Here is a 20,118-nt window from a genome sequence, read left to right on the forward strand (position 1 = left end):
AGGGGACACACGGGGACACATGGGGACAGGGGACACATGGGGACACGGTGCTGGGGCTGGGGGCACCCAAACCCCAGGGGACCCCCGGACCCCTTCCCGGGGAGCTGCTGCTCGTCCCCGGACCCCCCCCGCTCCCCCCCCCCGTGAGCGCGCCCCCGCCCCCCGCCGCTGGCCCCGCCCCCGTCCCGGCCCCGCCCCCTCGGCCAGGCCCCGCCCCTCTCCCACCGGCGTGCCGGTGCCGCGCCCCCTCCCGTTGGCGGCGGCGCAGGCGCAGTGCGGGCGGGCCGGGCCGGGCGGCGCGCGGCGCCAAGATGGCGGCGGTCGGGGCGGCGCGCGGGCGGGCGGCGGCGGCGGCGGCGGCGGCGGGAGCGGGGCTGTGAGCGCGGCGCCTCCCCCGGCCCGGCCCGGCCCGGCCCGGCCCGGCCCGCCGCCATGGCCCGCCTCGCCGACTACTTCGTCCTCGTGGGCTACGACGCGGACAAGCGCGGTGAGCCGGGGCCGCCGCTGTCAGCCGCCGCCGCCGCGGGGGAGGGGCGCGGGCGGCGCCGGGCTGGGGGGGACCGGGGGGACCGGGGGGGGCTGGGGGGAGCCGGGCACGGCGGGGGGGTGCGGCGGGGGGGGGGGGCCGCGGCCCGGCGACGTGGCGGGGCGGCGGGGCGGGACCGCGGCCGGTACCGGGGCCGGGCCCGGGGGCGGCTCCCGGAGCTCCCCGGAGCGGGTCCCGGGGGGGGGGCGGGCACCGGGAGCCCCCCCGGGGCAGGGCCGGGGCCGTGCCGCTGCCCGGAGCCGCTGCCCCGAGCCCCCCGCCCGCAGCCCCCCGCCGGTACCGCCGCCGGGGCCGGGCTCTGCCAGGCCCAGCCGCGGCCCCGTTCGCGCCCCGCGGGCCCCGAGGCCGCCGGGGCAGGGTCCTGGCGCTCCCCCGGCGCTGGGGGGACCCGTTCTGCCCGGTGCTGGCCCCGCAGGGAGCTGGGGGCCCGGTGAGACCCGGCTGCACGGGCACTTGGAGCACCGGGCACCGGCACCCCCCGACCTGCCGGCGTCCCGCCCGCCCCGCCGGTGGGGAGCAGCGGCCCTTGGGGCACCCGGTGTGGGGCCGCCCGGCTGCGGGGCGGCACCGGGAGCGCGGCCTCGGGAGCGACGCTGGGCCGGGGCCGGCCGAGAGCTCCGGTGCGTTCTGAGCAGAACCGGTGCCGTGGCGGTTCTGCCTCGTTACCGTCTGCGTTGGGATCCCCGGCCCCGCGGCATCCCCTGGCGTGGCGGAGGGCTGGGGGAGATGCGTCGCCGCGGCCACCCCCGGGCTGGACTTGTGTGCCACGGGGACCGGTGTGCCGCGGGGACCAGTGTGCCACGGGGACTGGTGTGCCGTGAGACCCGCAGAGGACCGGGAAGGCCGGGACAGCGGCGTGTGGCTGTGCTGTCTCTGGCGGCTTTGAGCCCTGCCGTTCCTCCCCCTGCGCCGCTTCGCACATCCCGGCCTCCCTGGCGGGGTGCTGGCAGCGGGCGGCGGTGCCTGCTGGTAGCGGCGGCCGTCCCGTCCGGCGGTGCTGTGGGACAGGCCCGAGTCGCAGCCATCCGCTCCTCGCCCCCCGTTCTGGAAAGCGGCGTTTCAGAAGGGAGAAATGAGCGCCGTGAGTCTTCGTGGTGCCGGCTGGGACTTGCCTGGGGAAGTTCTGCAGCCGAGGGTTGTTTTCAGCGGGGCGTCAGAAAGGAGACGTTGCAGTTAACGAGCGGTAGTCCTCTGACCTAAACATCCACTGTTTGGTTTTAAATCCCATCCGCAGGCTACAGCACCGCGCCGCGCTTGCTCGTGTTTGTGCCGGTACGGATCTTGGCGCAGCACCCAGCCTTGGCCTGAAACCCACCGGCAGCTCCCGGTGGGGCGAGGCGCCCCCGGCCCAGGAGCAGCAGTGGGTGCCGTGCCGCGAGCGCTGCTCCCGGCGGGGAGCGGCCAGTCCCCGGTCGCTGTGATTAGTGCCGTAGGGGAAGGCTGCGGGATGCTTCCTGCTCACACCCGGCCGAGCGGAGCCGCTGGTGCAGCGGGGCCGGAGGTGCACAGGGCCCCGCGTCCCCACGGGGCTTGGGGTCCTCAGGCACTGCCCCCGCGGGCGGCTTCGTGGCCGGGCTGGCTGTCCCCGACGGCGCGAGGCTGCTGTGTGCTCCGCGTCACGCAGGGCAGGCCTGCTTTCTGCCGGTGGCTGCTGGTGCAGCCTGAGCATCACCCTGGGCACAGGGAATTGGACGTCAGGACGGACAGACGTCTTGCAGAGCTGCGCGGTGAAGAGGGGGGAGCCTCCGGGATGCAACAAGGAGCCTCCACCGTGGGGCCTCCGTGTTGTGCTCCTGGGGCTGCACTGAAGGCGACCCCGGCCGGGCGCTCGTGTGCCCTTGGCCAGGGGGTGGGACTGACGCGGGTGGGGGACCGACGCGGGTGGCACCTTGCGAACACCAGCCCCGCCGGTGGCAGCAGGGCAGGCAGCTCTCCCAGCCCGGCCTGCGAGCCCCAGGCGCTCCCCCTCGCAGCACGGCGGGCGGTTTGGAGCAAGCTGTGTGTCAGAGGGACCTGAGGAGCCCTCGAGAGGAGCCCCGGGGATCCGCCCGCTACGGAAGCGCAGGCTGAGCGGTATCTTCGTGACCCCTTATCTGATTCCGGGGGCCGTGGGGGCAATACGTGCCATTGCGGTGCCGATTTCCCGCAGCAGCTCCCCGAAGGGAGCTGGAGGCAGGGCACACCGCTCGCTGCCACTGACTCATTGCCCTACAGGTCCGGGCGGTCTCGGCAGGGCTGCAGCCTGCGCGGCACCTCCCCGCGGCCCCGGCTAACCGGTGCCAGTGCCAGCAGGGGAGCCGGTGCGGGGGGCTCCGGAGGGCACAGGGGGGCCCTCGAGCGGGCGGGGAAGGGGCTCGGCTCTGCCTGCGAGGCCTCGGTGTGCCGATGGGGTTGGCGGTCGGGCGGGGGCAGGTTGGCGGCTGGGGGCAGCGAAGGGGAGCCCCGCGGGGTGCGGGACCCCGGCGGCTCTGCCGTCCCCGGGCACAGCTCCTCGCGCCTTCGTGGCAGCAAAACCGAAAGCGAGCGAAGGCGCCTGCGGGGGCCGGGGAGAGGCAGGAAGTGGGGCTGGCGGGGGTGCCGCGGGGGAGCCCAGCGCGGCCCCGCGGGTTACGGCTGGCGTCTCGGGGCGGCGGGGAGCGGCGCGCTGCGAAGGGCTCGGCCTCCCCGGCACGCACCGTGCGGGGTCGCGGCGGCCTGCCCGGGGTTGGAGCTGTCCTGCTGGGGCTAGAGAAAACGGGTCGTTAGCTCCGATAGAAGCCAAGGGTCGTTAACTGTGACAGAAGCTGTCCGACCGGGGAAGGGCCTTGTCAGAGTTTCTGGGTGTGCACCAGGCACGGGTCTGTCCGCCTTCCCCTCCGGGCTGCGATGCTGAGCCACGGGGCCACACCGAGCCGTGGGATCGTGCCCCACAGCACACACGGGCCTCTCACCGGCTGCGTGCGCTCAGGAGAGGGGCTGCATCCTGTGGGGGCTGCGCGCGGAGCCGGCGCCCCAGCTGAGGGAACGGCCCCATTCATCCGCGAGCGCTGGTCCCGTCCTGCCCCGATGACTCCTGTTACCCTCTAGCTGCCTGTTCGCAGGTCGCCGGGCGCTCGCGGCGCTGCGGATGAGGAGGAATGGCCGCGCTGCGGGGCCGGGCCTTCTGGCTGCTTGCTGCCCCCCGGGGCCGGGAGGTTTCGCTCCGTCCCCTGTGGCCTGCGCGGGGCCGGATCTCGGGCAGAGCAGCGCAGCCTCAGGACGTGCCGAGCGCTGCCGAGGGCTCTCTTTGGGGTTTCTTTGGGATTTCTGCACGGAGCAGTGAGCGAGCCGCGGCCCCTTCCCTGTGGGGGGCTGGAAAACAACAATAAAATCAGGGGGTTTAGGAAACGCGCTTCAGAATGAGCCATTGTGAGCGCGCTGCTGTCTCTGGCTGTGTCCAAATTTGCAGCTGCCCTTCGGAGCCTCCTGCCCTCACGCCCTCCGTATGCAGCGCTTCTCGTCGGGCTGTTCTGTGCTTTGTTTGTGGCGAGATCTTCAGCTGTTGCGGCAGGAAAGCAGAGTTCTGGTTTGGGACTTGGCAGCGGAGCGGAAAAAAATCTTCACTTAAAGGCCCGGCTGTGGCGCGGAGCTGCTGGAGGGTGCGCGCTCGTTCCTGTCTGCGCTAGCAGTTTTCTCCCTGGTTCTGCAGGCTGCTCGGAGCGCTCCGTTAGCTCTTGCCTGCACCTGAAATGTCCCGTGTCGTTCTCCGTCGCAAAAGTCACTCCGGAGGAGGCGTGCTGGGCCGTCGGTGTGAAGGCCGGGAGGAGGATGTGCAGCTGGTGCAGGAGAGGCTGACGGCAACCCGCCGCGTCCCGCCGTGCCGTGCAGGCACCGGGGAGCCCACCGGGCTCCTGCTGCCAGTGCGTCCGCGCTGTGCCCCTGGGGGAGGCGCCGCCCGTGGCAGCAGACGGGCGCTGTGCTCCGCTCCTCGGTGCGCGGCCCGTCCGAGCGACTCGCCGCCTCGGCCCCGCTCGCTCAGCGCCACGCACGCGCAGCTGGCGCCATCCCCGTGCGCCGAGCCGCCTCCCGTGGGTGTTGGCGGCGAGCTCGCTCCCCGCACAGACATTTGGGGGGGCACCGCGGGAGCAGAGGACGTGCTCCGTGCGTGCGGGGCTGTGCCTGCCGTCCGGCTGTGCTCCGGCTGCCGGGAGCGGGGGCGTCTCCACGCGGGGGTCGGCCCCGTGCAGGGGTGTCCCAGCCGTGCTGGGAACCGCGACGCCTCCGTCCCCTGTGCTGGGCTCGCCTCGGTCTCTGTGGCTGGACTCGTCCTGGAGGAGGCGCTCTGGGCGCTGTGGGTGGGAGCATGGCGAGGCGGGCGCCTGGCAGCCTCTGTGCCCCTCTGCTCAGCGGGGGCTCGGGGCAGCCCTCAGCCAGCAGCGGCTCCCATGGGCAGCCAGGCGCTCTCTGGCACCGGGCTCGGCGCTGCCCCTTCCCGGAGGTGCTCGTGGCAGCGGGGCGAGGGGGGGATGCGCCCCTCCGCCTGCCCTCGGGAGGCCCCCCCGCAGCACCGCGTGCAGCTCTGGGCCCCGCACCAGGACACGGAGCTGCTGGAGCGGGGCCAGGGGCAGCTGCGAGGATGCTCGGGGCGGGAGCAGCTCCACGGGGCCAGCCGGGGGCTGGGGGCGTTGGGCCTGGGGGCGAGAAGTTCCCGGGGGGGGCCTCGCAGCTGGCTCACAGCCCCCAAGGGGGGGGCTACGGCTGGGGAGGGGCTTTTTACCAGGGCACGTGGTGATGGGACACGGCGTAAGGGCTTTAAAGTAACAGAGGGCAGGCTGAGATCGGGTATAAGGAAGAGGCTCTTTACTGCGAGGGCCTGGCGCAGGCTGCCCCGAGGAGCTGGGGGTGCCCTGTCCCTGGGGGGCCCAAGGCCGGGCTGGGGGCAGCGGGAGCTGGAGGAGGGGTCGTGCCCATGGTGGGGGTCAGAACCAGAGGGGCTTTGAGGTCCCTGCCAGCGCAGCCCGTCGTAGGCCGTGTTCTGTGGTTCTGCTCCTGCGGATCAGAAGGGAGAAGTCCTGCGGTCGCCCCGGTGGTGGTGAGGCAGCAGGCGGGGGGAGCCGCGCGGTGCTGGGCGGGCTCCGTTCCCCCTGTGCCACCCGTCCCCGCCCCGGGCTGGCACCGCGCTGTGAACGCTCTCGCCGCCCCGGCGCTGAAGCCACAGCCTGGCCTCTGCCGTGGGCGCTGCGCGGTGCCCGTGGCGGGGCTTCAGCCGTGGCCCCGGGGCGCTGCGCTTCCCCGATGGCCGGGTGGGCGACGCTCTGAAATCGCCTCGAACGGCACGAGAAGCATCTGGGGGTGAAACTTTCCACCGGCCCACCTCTGCAGCTGGTAACCCTGCGGCGTCCCTGGGGGCGGCATGGAAAGCTCAGCCCCGCCGCGGGCGGCCCTCCTGCCTCGTGGGGCGCCGTGTGTGGCCCCGGTGGGAGCGGCTTGGGCCCCGCAGCGACGCCCGTGCCGGACAGCCGCGTGTGTGCCAGCCTCAGCCCTCTGCGTAGCCGTGTGAGCCTCAGCCCTCAGCCGTGTGTGCCTCAGCCCTCTGCATAGCTGTGTGTGCCTCAGCCCTCTGCGTAGCCGTGTGTGCCTCAGCCCTCTGCGTAGCCGTGTGTGCCTCAGCCCTCTGCATAGCCGTGTGTGCCTCAGCCCTCCATCCCGCCCAGCCCTGCTCACCGGGAGCCTCCCGCGGGGCCGGGCTGGAGCCCCGTCCCGTCCCATCCCGTCCCGAGCTGCCATCCCCGTGTGTCACCGTTTGGGCAGAGCGGGTGAGCATGAGGAGGAAGCACCGATTTGAAACATACGCTGTAACCAGATTCCTTCACTGTTAGTAATATTTTGTTTGCTGCCAGTGAGAATTTTGCAAATTCTTTAAAATTTCTCTCACTTCAGCATGTGTTTGCCTCAGCTCGGGCCGGAATCTGAAGGCTTTGTTCCCGGCCAGTTTTATTTCCCGGTTCCTGGCCCTGCGATGCCAGATATGAAAAGCAGCTGCGGTTCTGTAGATGCTGAAAGCAAACAAACGCAGGGAAGGCTCGGCCGCAGCAGGGACGTGCCCTGGCCTTTGCCCAGTGGCTCTGCTGGTGCCTCGCGGGAGCCCCGGCCGCGGGGTGGGAAGGAGGCGGCGCAGAGGAGCCTTGTGGCACAGTGGTCCCGCGGGCACGGCCGGGGCCTCCTCCTGTCCACGTCTGCTGTGACTGCGGCATGAAGCCTCGCGGGCCGGGCTGCTTCGCCCTCGGAGGCTGCGATGTGCCGGGTGCCCCGTGACATCACACCAGGTACTGAGACCGCCACGGGGCAGGGATCATCCTGCTTCAGGAACATGTCCTTCAGATACCCGGAGCGTGTGACTCCCTGCTGGCTTTGCAGCAGAAGGAGCTGAGGCGCACAGGGCCTGCCCGAGGTGGCCGCGGTCACCAGCGAGGGGGCGGCCGGCGTGCCAGAGGGCTGCCTGTGAGCACGGGCACACCGAGGAGCAGAGGCCCTTTCCTCGTGCTGATTCCAGTCCCCTCTTTGTTTGTGGCGTGGCTCAGAAGCGGCCACGTGTCAGTGTGCAGGAACAGCCCGCGTATTTGGCAGCTGCCGATGCCTCGTCGCTGCGATTTGGATAGTCCTGCCTGCTATTTTTGTTTTTTTTTCTTCTGACTGCTTTTTTGATCAAAATGGTGCAGCAGGGTGTTTTTTTGGGGAGGAAGAATTGAAGCTCTCTGTTTATCAGACGCATTTGTGTTGTGGGTAGCCGTAGGAAGTGGAGCAGAAACGAGTCAGGCTGATCGCCTCGGCGCTACGTCACCTTCCTCTCCGAACCGTGCCGATGGCCCAGATAAGCGCGCCTTCGCTCCGGCTGAGTCACGGCCCTGCCGCGGGGAGGAGGCGATGCTGCGGCGCTGCCCCCTCGCCCTGCCCGACTTGGGCGGCTTCTGGGTTCGCCCGGCGCGGGGCGTCCCGAGGGGGCTCCGCTCGGGTGCTCGCTGCATCCCTCACTCTTCTGGAGCGGGCGACGGCCTCCGGTGCCGTGTTAGGGACCTTGCCCAGCGTTTGCTTTGCTGCGGGTTTCGGTACCTGCAGCCAGGCATCTCGTGCTCTGAGAACGGCGGTGTGTGTCTGTTAATTGACACCTGGGGAAGTCGGTGCTGAATTAGGTGCGAGCCCCGGCCGGGGGGTTTGGGTGCGCTGGGTACGCGGAGGCCCTGTGCCAGGGCCAGGTGCCCGCTCGGCAGCGTGCAGCGGGACAGCGGCGGGTCCCAGTGCGGTGCTCCCCGCGTCCAGCCCTTCCCCGCTGCGGGGGCTGCCCCCTGCCGCCCCCCAGCACCGCGGCTCCCGCGCCGCCTGCGGCAGGAGCGCAGGAGCCGGAGCCGGGGCGGGCGCAGCTGCGGGCAGCGGGACGCTGCCGGGTGCTCGCCTGGGACACAGCATCTCTGTTCGGCGCTGAATAGGACGCGGCCGGAGGACAATTGTTTGCTTCAGCTCCTTCTGGAGGAGCGGCTGTGGTGGCAGCAGGGGTATCGGCGAGGGGCTGCGTCATCGGTTTTATTTAGCAGTGAGCGAAGCCGCGGTGCTCGTGGGTTCGTGCATCGCTTGGCATGCGCGGGTGGATGCGAGCGAGAAAGCGGCGCTCTTCGGTGGCGCTGGACTTTGTCAGCTGGCATGGCAGGGGCTGCTGTGAAAAGCCAGGTGATTAGAAACGAGGGGAGATAAGCTCCCGGAGGAGATCAATGTGAACTTAGCAGGCCTATTTAGGAAGGAGGTCAGGCAGCGTGCACAGTGCCGTACGGCGTACCAAAGATAGGCTGCTCCAATTTACTTCCTAACGAGCAGAGTGAGCCCCCTGGCAAAGAGAAGCGCTGATTTATACAGTAGTTATCTGTAGGGGTGACTCCGATGGGCTACCAGTGGCTTGGATGTCTGTGGGTGAGAGCACGGGCGTTAGGACAACGTCGCTTCGGATGCGGGCGCTGCTTCACCGCGTAGGTCAGCGCCCGTCGGCAGAGGCAGCTCGGGAAGCTCCCGTGCGGGCAGTGCTGGCTGAAATGGGTCCCGCGTGTGCACGTATCCCTGCGCTCTGTCCGTGTTGGAGATTGAACTTGGGCACCCATTCCTAGTGTGATGGCTCCTGTTAGTTGGCTCCGTTCGAGATGTCAAATTGGATAAGCAAATCTCGGCCTCGTTGCTTGGGAGCCGCAGCGAGGCTGGCGGTGTGGTTAAAGCCCAGATTAGCGAAGCGGCACGGGCTGCGATAACCGGGAGTCAGCGGAGTCTGCAGCTGGCTGCCCGGGGGCACGGCAGCGCTTTTTTTCCCCTAGAAGGCGAGGAGCGGCCCCGCACGGCTCCGTCTGAGGGGCAGGAGCAGCCCCAGCAGATGCGTGTCGGCAGCGGCCGTCTGTGAGCCGGGGGCCGGGCGTCCCTGCGGCACGGGCACGTGGATGGGCGGTGGGAGCCGGGGGCCGAAGGGCTGCGGGCAGCCGGTTACACAGAACCACGCTGGGGGAGTTGGGCGGTAAGGTGCAACTGCAGCAGGTCCTGATAGCGTTAATTATGGCCTTCCCTAATGAGCTGGGGCAGGACCGCCTGTCGTTAGCGTTCCCAACCGATGCACAGTCGGGACGAGGGAGCTGCTGGCACCTTACGGCGCAGAAGCGACTTGTGGAGCCGCTCAGCGCCTCGTGCCCCTGCACTGAGCGCCCAACTTCCCCGCCGTGCCCCCAGGGCCTCCCCGGGGGCCCTCGCCGGGCGCAGGACGTGTGGGCGCGGGGAGGTGCGGTGAGGAGACGGAAGCGCAGGGAGGCACCGAGGTGAGAGGCACCTGCCAGGGTCCGGGCGGCGGTGGTGCCCTGCAACCCGGTGCGGTTAACGGGGCGCCGGGCTGAAACCCGAGGGTCCGTGCCTGTCGGCCCAGGGCAAGCTGAAGCATGGCCGTGCTGGGCCTCCTTCCCGGCCTCCTTCCCCCCGGCCTCCTTCCCCCCGGCCTCCTTCCCGGCCGCCTCGTTGCGCAGAGGAGCTTGGACAGAAGAGGGCTGCTCCAGCAGGCAGCTTCCATCACCTGCGTCAGTGCCGCTGCCTCGGCAGCGCAGGTATTTTGTTACCCAGCGGAACGCCGGCGTGCTGGAGCTGCTTGTTGGGCTTGGAGGCGCTCGAGGGGCTTGGCCTTTGTCTTTGGGGCTACGTGCGGTCCTGCTTAGAGCCACCAGAAGGCCGTTCCCGTGCGGGCTGAGCCTTCGCTCAAGCTCCCGGCCCCAGGCCGAGCCGCTGCGGGTGTCGTCACTGCCGTGCTGCTTCTCCGGCTCGGCAGCCACTGGGGCGGCGCGGCGCTTCCCAGGGGCTTCACGTGGGGTGTCCCCACCGCCTCCGTCACCCGTGTCCCTCTGCCCCGTCCTCCTCTGGTAGGGAGGTGGGCTGGAAGTGGTGGCAGAGCCGCGGAAGGGAAGGTTTCTTTCCTTGAAGCCTCCCGGGAACGCACCGGGGAGCTGACGCGCTTGTTCTGCGGACGCTGCTCGTCCACCCGTGTCTGCTGCTGCCTGGTCCGGGCGGCTCGTTAAGGTAATTGCACGGTGGTTGTGAATCAGCGGAGCAGCTCTGTTCCTAACAGTGTATTTAAAGCGAGTTGGGAACAAAAAGCGACGGAGGCCTTAGGGGAGATTTTTTCATTCTCCAGCTGTCGGGTAACTCCTGTCTGATTTTGGTTACCGCATGCGTTTTTAATTTTCCAGGCCGTCGTGGTGCCGTTTTCCTTGACAGCTCGGTGTGATGAGTTGTCTCTGAGTGGAAAAGGACCCAGTCCTGCCTGGCGATTTCCTCGAAGACTCTCTGTAGAGCAGAGCCGGGCAGGAGCAGCCAGCGTGCCCGGGCTGGAGAGAAGCGCAGCGAGCAGAGGCGCTGCCAGCGGCGTGTGCAGCGTGGAGCCGTGACCTGCGCAGCTCCTGCAGCTGCTCTCGGGGGAATTCCTGCTGCTGCTTCAGTGAATTGCGCTGCGTGTTCTGCCTCGGGCTTCAGGCTCTCCAAGCTTCCCTCAGCTGCCTTGACCGTGCTCTGGTTTTGCTCTTTATTTTGCTCTCCGTTTGGACTGGTTTTTTGGCCGTTTGGAGGTTTCCTTGCTCGTTTCACATAATTGCCTTTATCCTTGCTGTTGTAACCTTACTGTCGTCTTGTACATCCCTGTTTGGTTTTTTTACTCTAAGTGCTGGCAATTGAGGCCGCGTTAACAGTTAACGAAGCAGGGAAAGGGGATGTTGATTCTTCTCTATTGACCTCAAGTTTTCTCGGCACTTCTCACTTTATAGAACTGCCTCTCAAAAATGTTACTTCTCAGGGAAATTCCTCGCCGTTGAGGATGTCAGGGTGATCGCGTTGGATGTTTTTAAAACTGATGCACCTACTCAAGGTTTGTCCCATTTTTAGGCTCGTGTCTCTTCTGTATGAGCCATCCCAAGGGCCGGCCGGGATTGCTGCTTGAGCCAGTCCCTTCGGGGAGTTCACCTGTGGCTGGTTGTGGCGCTGTGTCGCTGCAGCGCGCAGGAGCTTCATCGCCACCTGCAGCCTCCACATTTAATTTGATGGCCGGGGGCAGCCTGGAGCGGGAGAAAAGCAAGGTGTGAGCTCTGAGAGCCCCTCTGCTTGGGGCCGTAGCCGTGGGCAGGTTGGTGGCAGGGCCGTGCTCTGTGGACGTGCCCGCCGCCCCCCGGCGGGGTGCCCGCTTCGCTGCTGCCGTCACCTCCGTGTGTCGCGGCCGGCTCCAGCCCCGTGTCCCTGCGGTGGAGACGTTGGTGAGGCGGTGCCAGCCCCCCTCCTGCCCCGCCGTCCCACCTCCTCGGTCCGGGGACTCGCTCAGTTCGAGCCTCTGAGGGAGGAAGGAGGCTGGGTTCGAGGCCGTGGGGTGGCCAGGCTGACAGTCGCCTCCTGAAGCGGCGTCACGGAGATGTTCCCGCTGAGTATCGGCGATGCTGCTGACGGTAACGCCGCTGTCCTGGCAGGGCGCAGAGCGACGCTGCCGGGCTTGGGGATTTTGCAGCACTGCAGAGCACAAGGAAAGGGCTGGCCGTGGCCCCGATGCCTCCGGGACCTGAGGCTGCGCCAGGCCGCTGCGAGAACAAATGAAACAAACCCCAGAGAACCGAATTTTTGGCAAGAGCGGACGGGGGGTTGTGAAACTCCAGAGGCAGGCAGCTATCACCTTACTCGCAGGTGCGGTAAGGGGTACAATAGTAAGGTTATTCAGACCATATATAACCAGCGGGAAAGCTGAGCAGACCTCCCCGAAACAAGGTCATAACCTCCACCTCTTCATGGTCTTGGCCTTTCCACAGAAGGTTTTGCCCATGGAAAAGTAGCTGCATTTTCTCAAAGGCCCTTCAAAAGCATCTGTGGGCATATCTTGGCCCTGTGTCCTGGATGTGAAGCGCCTCGGTGGCATCAGGCCAGGAAGGATAAGAGCGCTCTGTCATCTGGCGCTGCCTCAGCACGCTAGGCTGAATAGGCGGCACCGCGAGCGCCGTCCCTGCAGGAGTGGAAACGCCGCAGGCTTCTGCAGGGGAGTCACGAGACAGGCGTTCCGTGAACGCGCAGGGGCTGTGGTCCCTCTGAATCACTCGTTGGAGAAGGAAATCTCTTCCCGGTGGGAAGTGCCGTGGAAGGCCGGGGCTCAGTCACGGACCAGCCGACGGCCCCGGGGCCCTGCCGGGCAGCGGGAGAGGAGCAGCGGCGGCACGGCGGGCTGCGGCGCGCGCGGGACCAGCGGTGCTCCTGCGGCCTTCGTGCTGGTACCCTGGGAGCTGCCGCCCTCATCCGTGGCTCGTGATTTTGGCTGTCTGCGAATCCGCAGAGAGCAAGAAGTAAAAATCGTGGGGATAAAGGTCTCGCCAGCGTGCGCGGGGAAGCGCGCTCTTCTCGTCCCAGTCGGATGGTGGCTGGGTGTCCTGACGTGGTGCGGGGCTGGGTGGTGCCTGGGGAGGGGAGCTCGGTTCGGGGGACGAGGGGCTGGCTGTGGCCGCACTCCAGCGGGAGCGCTGGGTGTTGCTCAAGGACGGTGGCCCTGTGCAGTTTTTTAAAAAACAAACAAACGAAAAACCAAGCAGACCAGCCCCGCCTCTCCGCGCAGCTGCCACAGCTTTTGTCCTACTTTTGCCATGGGAAGGAGCCGCATCCTCGGCTCTGAGGGCTGATTGCAGGACCTGGGGCCGTCCTGCTCGCAGTCTGAGCGGGAGCGTGGGGGACCTGCAGCACTCCCTCCAAACGGAGGATTGTCCTCAGAGCTTTGCCATTGCTTTCCTCCGTGGACAACTCTTGCTGTCCACCTCCAAACCGTTATTTGCGACATTCTCTCCCCTCACCGCTGTGGGACCCTCAGCCCCGCTCCCCTCCTCAGGCTCCGTCGGGTGTCAGTGCGGTGCCTGGGCAGCAGCCGCAGGTCCCCGCGGTCTGGGGGGCGCACGGGGAGCTGGCCGTGGTCTGCAGGCCGGTGCTGCCTGTGCCGGGCTTCGCTGCAGAAGATGGGAGCGATTGTAATGCAAACATGGAACGTGTGCCACTGGGGAGCAGAGCACGGAGGGAGCAGGGAGCTGTTCTGGGCACGGCAGGTTTGTCCTGGCGGTGGCAGGCAGTCCGCCCCGCGGAGCTGTCTGCGCGTGGGCACGGCAGGGCGAGACCCACCCGGGGGGAGCGGAGACCTGGGAAGGCGGTGCGTGAAGGTCAAGGGTGCTCCTACCCCCTGCGTGGTGGGGACCAGTGCCCGCACCCCCTGTCTCTGCTCCGTTCCCTGTACCCGTGGAATAGCACCACCGAGGTTCTCGAGTAGCTCTTTGCCCTTGGAAGGCACGCCCGTGCCGGGTAACGTGTTTGTTCTCCCGAGGTCCGTTTCCTCCTGGACGCGGTCCGTGTGACACCGCTGTTCCGTCTGAAACCACGCACGCTTCAGTCCACGGCTGAGGCAGGGGCAGAGGGCTTTGGGTGGCCGCTGGCGTGCCCTTTGTGGCCTCTCCACAAAGGTGGAACCGAGCGAGAGGTGCGGTGACGCCTGGGGCCGTGCTGGAGGCAGGGGGACGAGCCGTGCGGTGCCGCTGAGCTGCCAGGAAGCGCTGCGCGGCGCTGGGACGAGGGACGTGCGGTGGCGTCGTGGGTAGCGGCGCCCGGCGAGCTCGCCGGTGTTCGTTGGGCACGCGGCGTGCGTAGAGCAGCGAGACCTGCACGGGGCGGCCCTGCAGGATGTGCTCCGGGGGTCAGGGCTGCGAGGCAGGGCTTTGGGATTTGCGGAGCTTCCAGATGGAGACGCTGCCGGGAGTTAATGTAAATCCTGGGATTTACTGCTGTTTTCCAGCACGGGGCGGCGTGTTGTTCAGTGGCCTGCTTGCAGGGTGAGGCTGGTTGCTCTGTGCCCACGGAGGAGCTGGAGGGAGCGTTTCCGAGCTGCGTGCCGTGCCACCAGCCCTGGAGCAACCGGGCTCCGGGGGGCGGTGGGGCCCCGGTTCAGCCCCTCCCGCGGTCGCAGCCTCCTTGAGCCTCGGCAGAATGACTTCACTGAGGATCTCAGGAAAGGTCCTTCACAGCCCCGGCTCCTGCTGTTCAGCAGCTGTGAGCGAACAAAGCTCATTTTCCGAGCCGGGCCGGCGTGCCTGGGGGCGGCTGGTGAGTTATCGGCAGAGATCCTCTGGGGACATGCAGACCTGGGCGGGCAGGGGAGGGCCACGGGCAGGAGCTGCGTGCCCGGGCTGCACGGGGCTCCCCGCGGGAACGGGCTGGTGGGGTCGGCAGGCTTTGTGAGAGCTGACTGCATCTTTCCCCGGTCTCCAAAGGCCTTTGGGGCTGGTGGTGTGGAAGGCACAGCGGAGGCAAATCGGGTTCCGCATCCAGCAGCACGCTGGCGGCGGGGAGCAGAGCCCAGCAGCGGCAGCCCTGGGGGTGACCGGGGGTGCCGAGGGGCCTCTCCCCGCACGGCTCTGCCCCGCGCCTTGCCGAGCACCCCTCTCCGTGGGGCTGTGCTCTCCGGCTTGGGCTGAGCCCAGAGGGGCGCAGCCCACGTGCTGACATCGCTCCGTGGTGCGCCAAAGGCACGGCGTGGACGCTCGCTGGTGCACGGCGGCTTTGGGATTTCCAGAAGGGTTCTGCGATCGGTTCGTGCCTGTAGGTAGGCAAAGTACGGACACAAACCCCTCATTGCTGTGCTGCCACCGTGTTTGTGGCTTCTCCGTTTCTGCAGGACCTGAGCAGGTTTCAGTGTGAGGCTTCAGAACCAGCGGCTTGCTGCTGGCTGTGCCAGCGTGTCCGACAGCAGCTCCCCCTGCTCCTGCACAGAGCTGTCCTCAGTGGGCAGGATACTTCCCAAACAGGGTCCAGTTAGCATCTCTCCTGAGAAGAGGTAATCGGCGAGCTGAATTGTTGCGCTGCAGACAATAAAACTGAGCCAGGGGCGATGCCACTTCGTATTTGGGGAAACGGCAGGAGCGCGCCTTCTGCTGCGGTGCCCCTGAGCTCGTGGGCGCGCTGCGCCTGCGCGCTCCTCTCCCCGGGGCCGCCCGTTCTCCTCGCTCTGCGAACTAAAATCATGTTCCTGCTATTGTTTGCTGTTGTCACTCTGAGAAAAAAAAAAAGGCACAAAAACTTTTGTGGGCTGAAGGGGACCAAGCAGGAAGCCGGGGCTTGCTGCGCAGCGTGTAGTCCCTCGCTCGGCTTCCCTTATATAGACGCAGTCACCGCGTACCCGACGGTCGCGAGGCGGCTGCGGCCGCGGCCCGTTTGCTCTCTGCCTGCCGGAGGGGATGTGAGAGCAGCGCTGGGAGGAGCCGCTGCCTGCTGGCCTCGTGCGTGCGGCCCCGTACGGCCGCCTGCCGCGTGGGGCACGCATCTTGGTGCCCTGCGAGCATCCGTGCTCAGCCGCCTGTCCCTGCCTCCCGAGCCGTGCACCGCGTGCCGCCTGGTCCGGCCCGATGCTGGCTGGTGACTGCAGCGACGTGTGCGCTGCCGCGCTCGGCTGGGCTGTGGGCTCCTCGCCCGCGGTCCGCTGGCTCTGAGGCCCCCGGTTTGTAGGAACAGAGCCCCTCGCCCGGGAGGAGAGGAAGGGCCACGCTGGCCAGGGGCATGCGCTCGCCCAGCCTGATTCCCTGCAGCCAGCCCCTTCCCCCCTCCTGCTGCGGCTCCGTGCTTCAGGGCAAAGCCGTCCGAGCCCCTGCGTCTATTCGAAGTCAGGCCCTTCAGCCTGAGAGCTTGGGCAGAATTCACTTTTAGCACTCCGTGGCTTTCAAAGGCCGAGGACCTCGCTTCTCCAGCCCTGGGAGGAGCTGACGATGGCTGCGGGCAGGGGGTCCTGCGCTGCGCCCGCTGCTCCTGCGCGTCGGTGTCCGGCCCCGGGCGTGCAGAGCGTGGCTGCCGGCATCCAGGGCACGCAGTGGCGCTCGCCGTGGTCGCACCAAGCTGCGGCCATCTTCTGGTGCTCGCGGGGCGGCGTGTCAGTGCTGGCAGCCCGGCGCCGCGTTGGTTGGCGGCTCTGGCTCCGGGCAGGATTACTTTGGGAGTAGAGGGCGGTTTGTGCGTTGTGTTGGTTTTGTGTGTTGGCTGCTTGTTTTGTTGCTTTGCTTCCTTGCAGCGTGGAAGTTTCACTCTCGTTTTCTTTTCCCCTTGCTGTATCAAGAACAAAAGCTGTTTTTCCACTTACGCTCTGCTTTTTGTTTAGTCCCCAGGAGTCAGTCCGCCCGCGTTCGACTTTGTTTCCTCTGCACCCCCATTAGCGCTGCTGGCAGCGAGAGACTCGGCGCTGAGATTTCTGAACTGAAACCGAAGCGGGGCGGCAGGCCGAGTGCCCCCAGGGCCTGTGCGGCGCTTGCAGTCTCTGCTTTGTGGAGCAGTAGGCGGTGCGGAGGTGCAAAGGGGGGGCTCTTCAGGCGTTTAGGTTAAAATCCCGGTTGTGAGGCGGGCGCTGCACCCGGTGCCGGCAGCAGTCGGGTGGTCGGGGACGGCTCCAGGCGAGGTGCGTGCCGTCTCCGTCCTGCACGGGGGCTTCTTCCTCGCTGCAGCCGGCACCTGTGGGCTCGGCTGTATGGAAATTCGCGTTGCTTCGCACGGAAACCTCCAGGCACGTTGGAGGAAAGGGCTGAAACCTTAAAACTTGACGTGTTCCTTGGCTGGAGGGGCTGCTGTGCTGTGATGGGGTCGGGACGGAGCCCTGCCGGTACGGGGAGCGTGCTGGCGGCGGGGCAGCGGTGCCCGCTTCGAGGAGCTGCCCTGGGAGTTGGTCCTCCCGTGAAGTTCCTCCACTTCAGCTCTTATTTTAGATTTGGTTTTGATTTTGGTCGTGTTTTCTCTTTCCGCACGTGGGAGCTCGGTAGGTTATTAACATCTCTGTGGTGGGAGGCTCGGCCCCTGCAGGGTGTGAGCCTCTTTATAAATGGCCAAAATGTTTGAAAATGGGGGTTTGGGATCTGTCGGGGGCTAACGCTCCCTGTGCCTTGTCCTGCCATCGTGTGGGGGACAATTTTTTTCCTCGAGTCTCTTGGGAGAAGTTGTGAAATCTGATTTAGGGGAGCGAATGTGGCAAGGAGGCGTTCATAAATGCCGACCGGTGCCGCGCGTCGCAGACCACCCCGCAAGCCAGCCCGGCGCTCGCCACGCTCTGTGGGTTTTGTGTTGTCCTCCGCGTTCCAGGCGCGTTCGGTCCGGGGGAGCATCTCCCAGCCCCGCGGGCACCTCGGCTGTGTGGGGTGAGTCGCGCCGAGCCCTCTGTCACTGGAGGCTTCTGGCTGCTCAGTGCCTTCTGCGCCGTGGCGGAGCTCAGGGAACGTCCCTGGCGTGGGGGCTTTTTCCCTTTTTTTTCCCCTTTTCCCCTTTTTTTTCCCCTTTTTTTTTTTTTCCCCCCTTTTTTTTTTTTCCCCTTTTTTTCCCCTTTTCCCCTTTTCCCCTTGCTGGCGCTGCCGAGCTGCGGCCTCGCTCAGGAGGGCGGAGGTGTGGGCCGCGGCTTGCTCCGTGATTTCTCTCTGGGGGGAAGAGGACAGTCAAACAGAGCAGTGGCGAAGCACGCCCTTTCCTCAGGTTCTTTGTTTTCTGTAGAGCCTCTCGGCCACCCAGAGAGTTTAAATAAGGGGCCGGCCTCCCGTTCTGGAGGGGAAGCTGAGGCGCAATGCCGTGCCCGCGGACACGGCCGGGATGCCACCACGTGCCGGTGGCTTCCCGCGGTCGGGGCCGCCCCCTCGGCGAGGAGCGGCACCGCAGGCACGCGGCCGGGCACGGACCCGCTCGTGGCGGGTGTGCAGAGACGGGGCACCGGGCCTGGGCTGGCGGCGGGGGCTCGAGCTTGGGCTGCTCGTGGCAGCGGTGCCGGCACAGACGTGGCTGTGTTCTGGCTGCCTGGGGCCGGGGCCTCCTTTGGACTCCTTGGACGCCGCCCGCGTGGATCTTAGGCACACTTGGGCAGCCCCGTGCCGAGTGCCGTTACTGCCCGCGGGGGGAGCAGCCCCGGGGCACCCGCAGCTCCCTTCACCCACCTCAGCTGCAAGAGTTGGTAGCAGTGACCTAAAGCCACCGATGGCTCGGATGAGCGTGTTGTAGCGCTGCTAGGAGGGACGCTGCCAAGTAGTTCAGACTTGCATAGGAGTTAGTCGTGAAACTGCCGTAACTTGTATTTTAAGGTTAACCATTTCCGTGAATTCAGGCCTCGCATTAAGAGGCCGTGACCAGCCTTTTCTTTTGTTAAGGATAACTTCAGTGTGGGGGGACCAGAGCTCAGGTTGTCCCCTGTAGATGGGGCGGAGGCTGGTGGTGTTCCCGATGCCGAGTGAGGCAGGGTGGAGGCTTCGTGTCCCCAAGTGCTGGCGGCGCTTTGTGAGGCCTGGACGAGCAGGGAGTTGTGCAGGTATCGCGTGCTTTGCAGCTGGTTGTCCTCCTGGAGATCTCTGTCTCGAGGGGCGCAGTGGGCGTAGTGAAGAGAAGAGGGTGAAGCACTGCTCTGAGATCTGGGCGGCACAGCGCGGCTGAAGCAGGGCGGCGGAGGAGGCGAGTGCCGGAGCTGCAGCGGTGTCGGTGAGGTGGGACGGGAGCGAGCGGAGCCTCGCTGAGCCGCCCTGGCCACGGCATCGGCGGGACGCCGTCCTCCGGCTGCAGGAGCCCTGACAGCCTTCGAGACTTGTCGGCGCTGGCTCTGGCAATGCTCTGCTGTCATGGAGAAGCAGGTGCTCAGACGGGCTGCAGCTCCGTCTCAGCAGGGTGAGGCCGATCGCCGAGGTCCCGTGCCTGCAGCCGCGGCAGCGCGGTGAGGGAGGTGCTGCAGGAGCAGGGCAGGGGTGCCGACGGGTGGGACCTGAGAGATGTTCACTCTCCTGTCAGGGTCAGGCTTTCTCGCTGAAAGCGACCGGCCTCTGCCTCAGGGAAGGAGGCCGGGCTCCTGCTGCTCCCTCAGCTTCCCTGGCACGTGGGCACCAGCTCCGTCTGAGAGGGGAGAAGCACCAGGACCGAGCCCCACGGGCTTCCCTTACCCTCAAAGTCAGTGTCAAATTGTCTCACGGCTCCACCGGCTCTTTGGGAGGCTGCGGGTGTGGAGAAGGGGGTGTTGCTCAGGCCATGCGCAACCCCTTCCAGCCTCTTCCTCTGGTTTCCGGGATCTGGTTCCCACTTTTGGGGATGATGAACCCAAGGGAGGACCCCAGGGTGGGCAGAGGCAGGCGCTGCTGTCTTCTGCCTGCCTGGTGCCTCGGGCCTGCGGATTTTGGGGCGGAGGAGGATTTTGTTTCCTGCTCCTGAGTTAGACTGCACAGCGTTCCCTCGCCTGATCAGGCAGTGCCTCTCCTGCACCGAGGTGGCTGATGTGCTGTGCATCGTCTGGAGGTTTCTCCCCTGGGGCTGCTGTCAGTCTGTCTGTCTGTCTGTCTGTCTGTCTGTCTGTCTGTTTGCAGAGGACGCTGCTCCTGCAGGAGCCGTGCTGCGACCTGGGTGCGCCGGCCTGGCGCAGGCCGTGCCTTTGGTGTCCCAGTGCAGCGATCCCCCCCGCACGGAGCGACTGCCGTGGCCAGGCCGGAGGTGAGAAGCGCTGCACACGCTGCTGGCCTCCAGGAGGTGCCCAGAGGCGCCGGGCCTGCTCGTGGAGCAGCCGGAGCTGGGTGATGGCACCGGCTGCTCCCAGGCAGAGCTGCCTGCAGGCCCCACTCGTCCCCGCCGCCCGGCGTGGTGCTGCCTGCCCTTCCCTCCGAGCTCCAGTGACCTCAGGAGACACCCCTGCCTCTTAAAGGCTTTCCAGCTAATCTCTTGTGCGGAGGATGAGGTGGTGTAGGTAAGGACGGAGGAGTTGGGGGGCCCCAGGCAGAGTCCTGCTGGTGCCGGGGGTGTCCGCGGGCACCGCACCGCCGCCGCTCACCTCCCGCTGGGCTCTGCTGGCTGGCACAGCCGGCAGCCCCGGGCCCCTCGCGGTGGGCTTGGGGCTCACAGGAGCCGGTCCGCTGGTTGCAGCGGGGTTACAGGTGGGGGCTGCCCACGGCTCCGTCCTGCCCGGGCACGGCAGCAGGTCTCCGGGGTGGAAGGGGCCAGCAGCTCTGCAGCGCTCCGGGAGCAGCACCGCACAGGCAAGCAAGGGATGGGGCCAGTGCTTGGTCTCAGAGGCC

The 20,118-nt window shown here is 67.1% G+C and overlaps 1 protein-coding gene across 12 annotated transcripts in view; it reads left to right on the forward strand.

Annotated features, from left to right (window-relative positions):
- The first annotated feature begins 314 nt into the window (after positions 1 to 314).
- SBF1 (SET binding factor 1) overlaps positions 315 to 20,118 on the forward strand; it is a 73,631-nt gene continuing 53,827 nt past the window's right edge. For 2 of the 12 annotated variants that reach the window (XM_048052631.2, XM_048052632.2), the window contains exon 1: positions 19,136 to 19,540. In XM_048052631.2, coding sequence (XP_047908588.2) covers positions 19,327 to 19,540 — 214 coding nt within the window. In that variant the 5' untranslated portion in view covers positions 19,136 to 19,326. Of the gene's footprint in view, positions 488 to 19,134; positions 19,541 to 20,118 lie in introns of those variants that run through there. The other 10 variants (XM_048052639.2, XM_048052636.2, XM_066994185.1 and 7 more) reach the window with 9 other exon arrangements.

This window comes from Anser cygnoides, chromosome 1 (assembly GCF_040182565.1).
Source record: "Anser cygnoides isolate HZ-2024a breed goose chromosome 1, Taihu_goose_T2T_genome, whole genome shotgun sequence".
Taxonomy (NCBI): domain Eukaryota; kingdom Metazoa; phylum Chordata; class Aves; order Anseriformes; family Anatidae; genus Anser; species Anser cygnoides.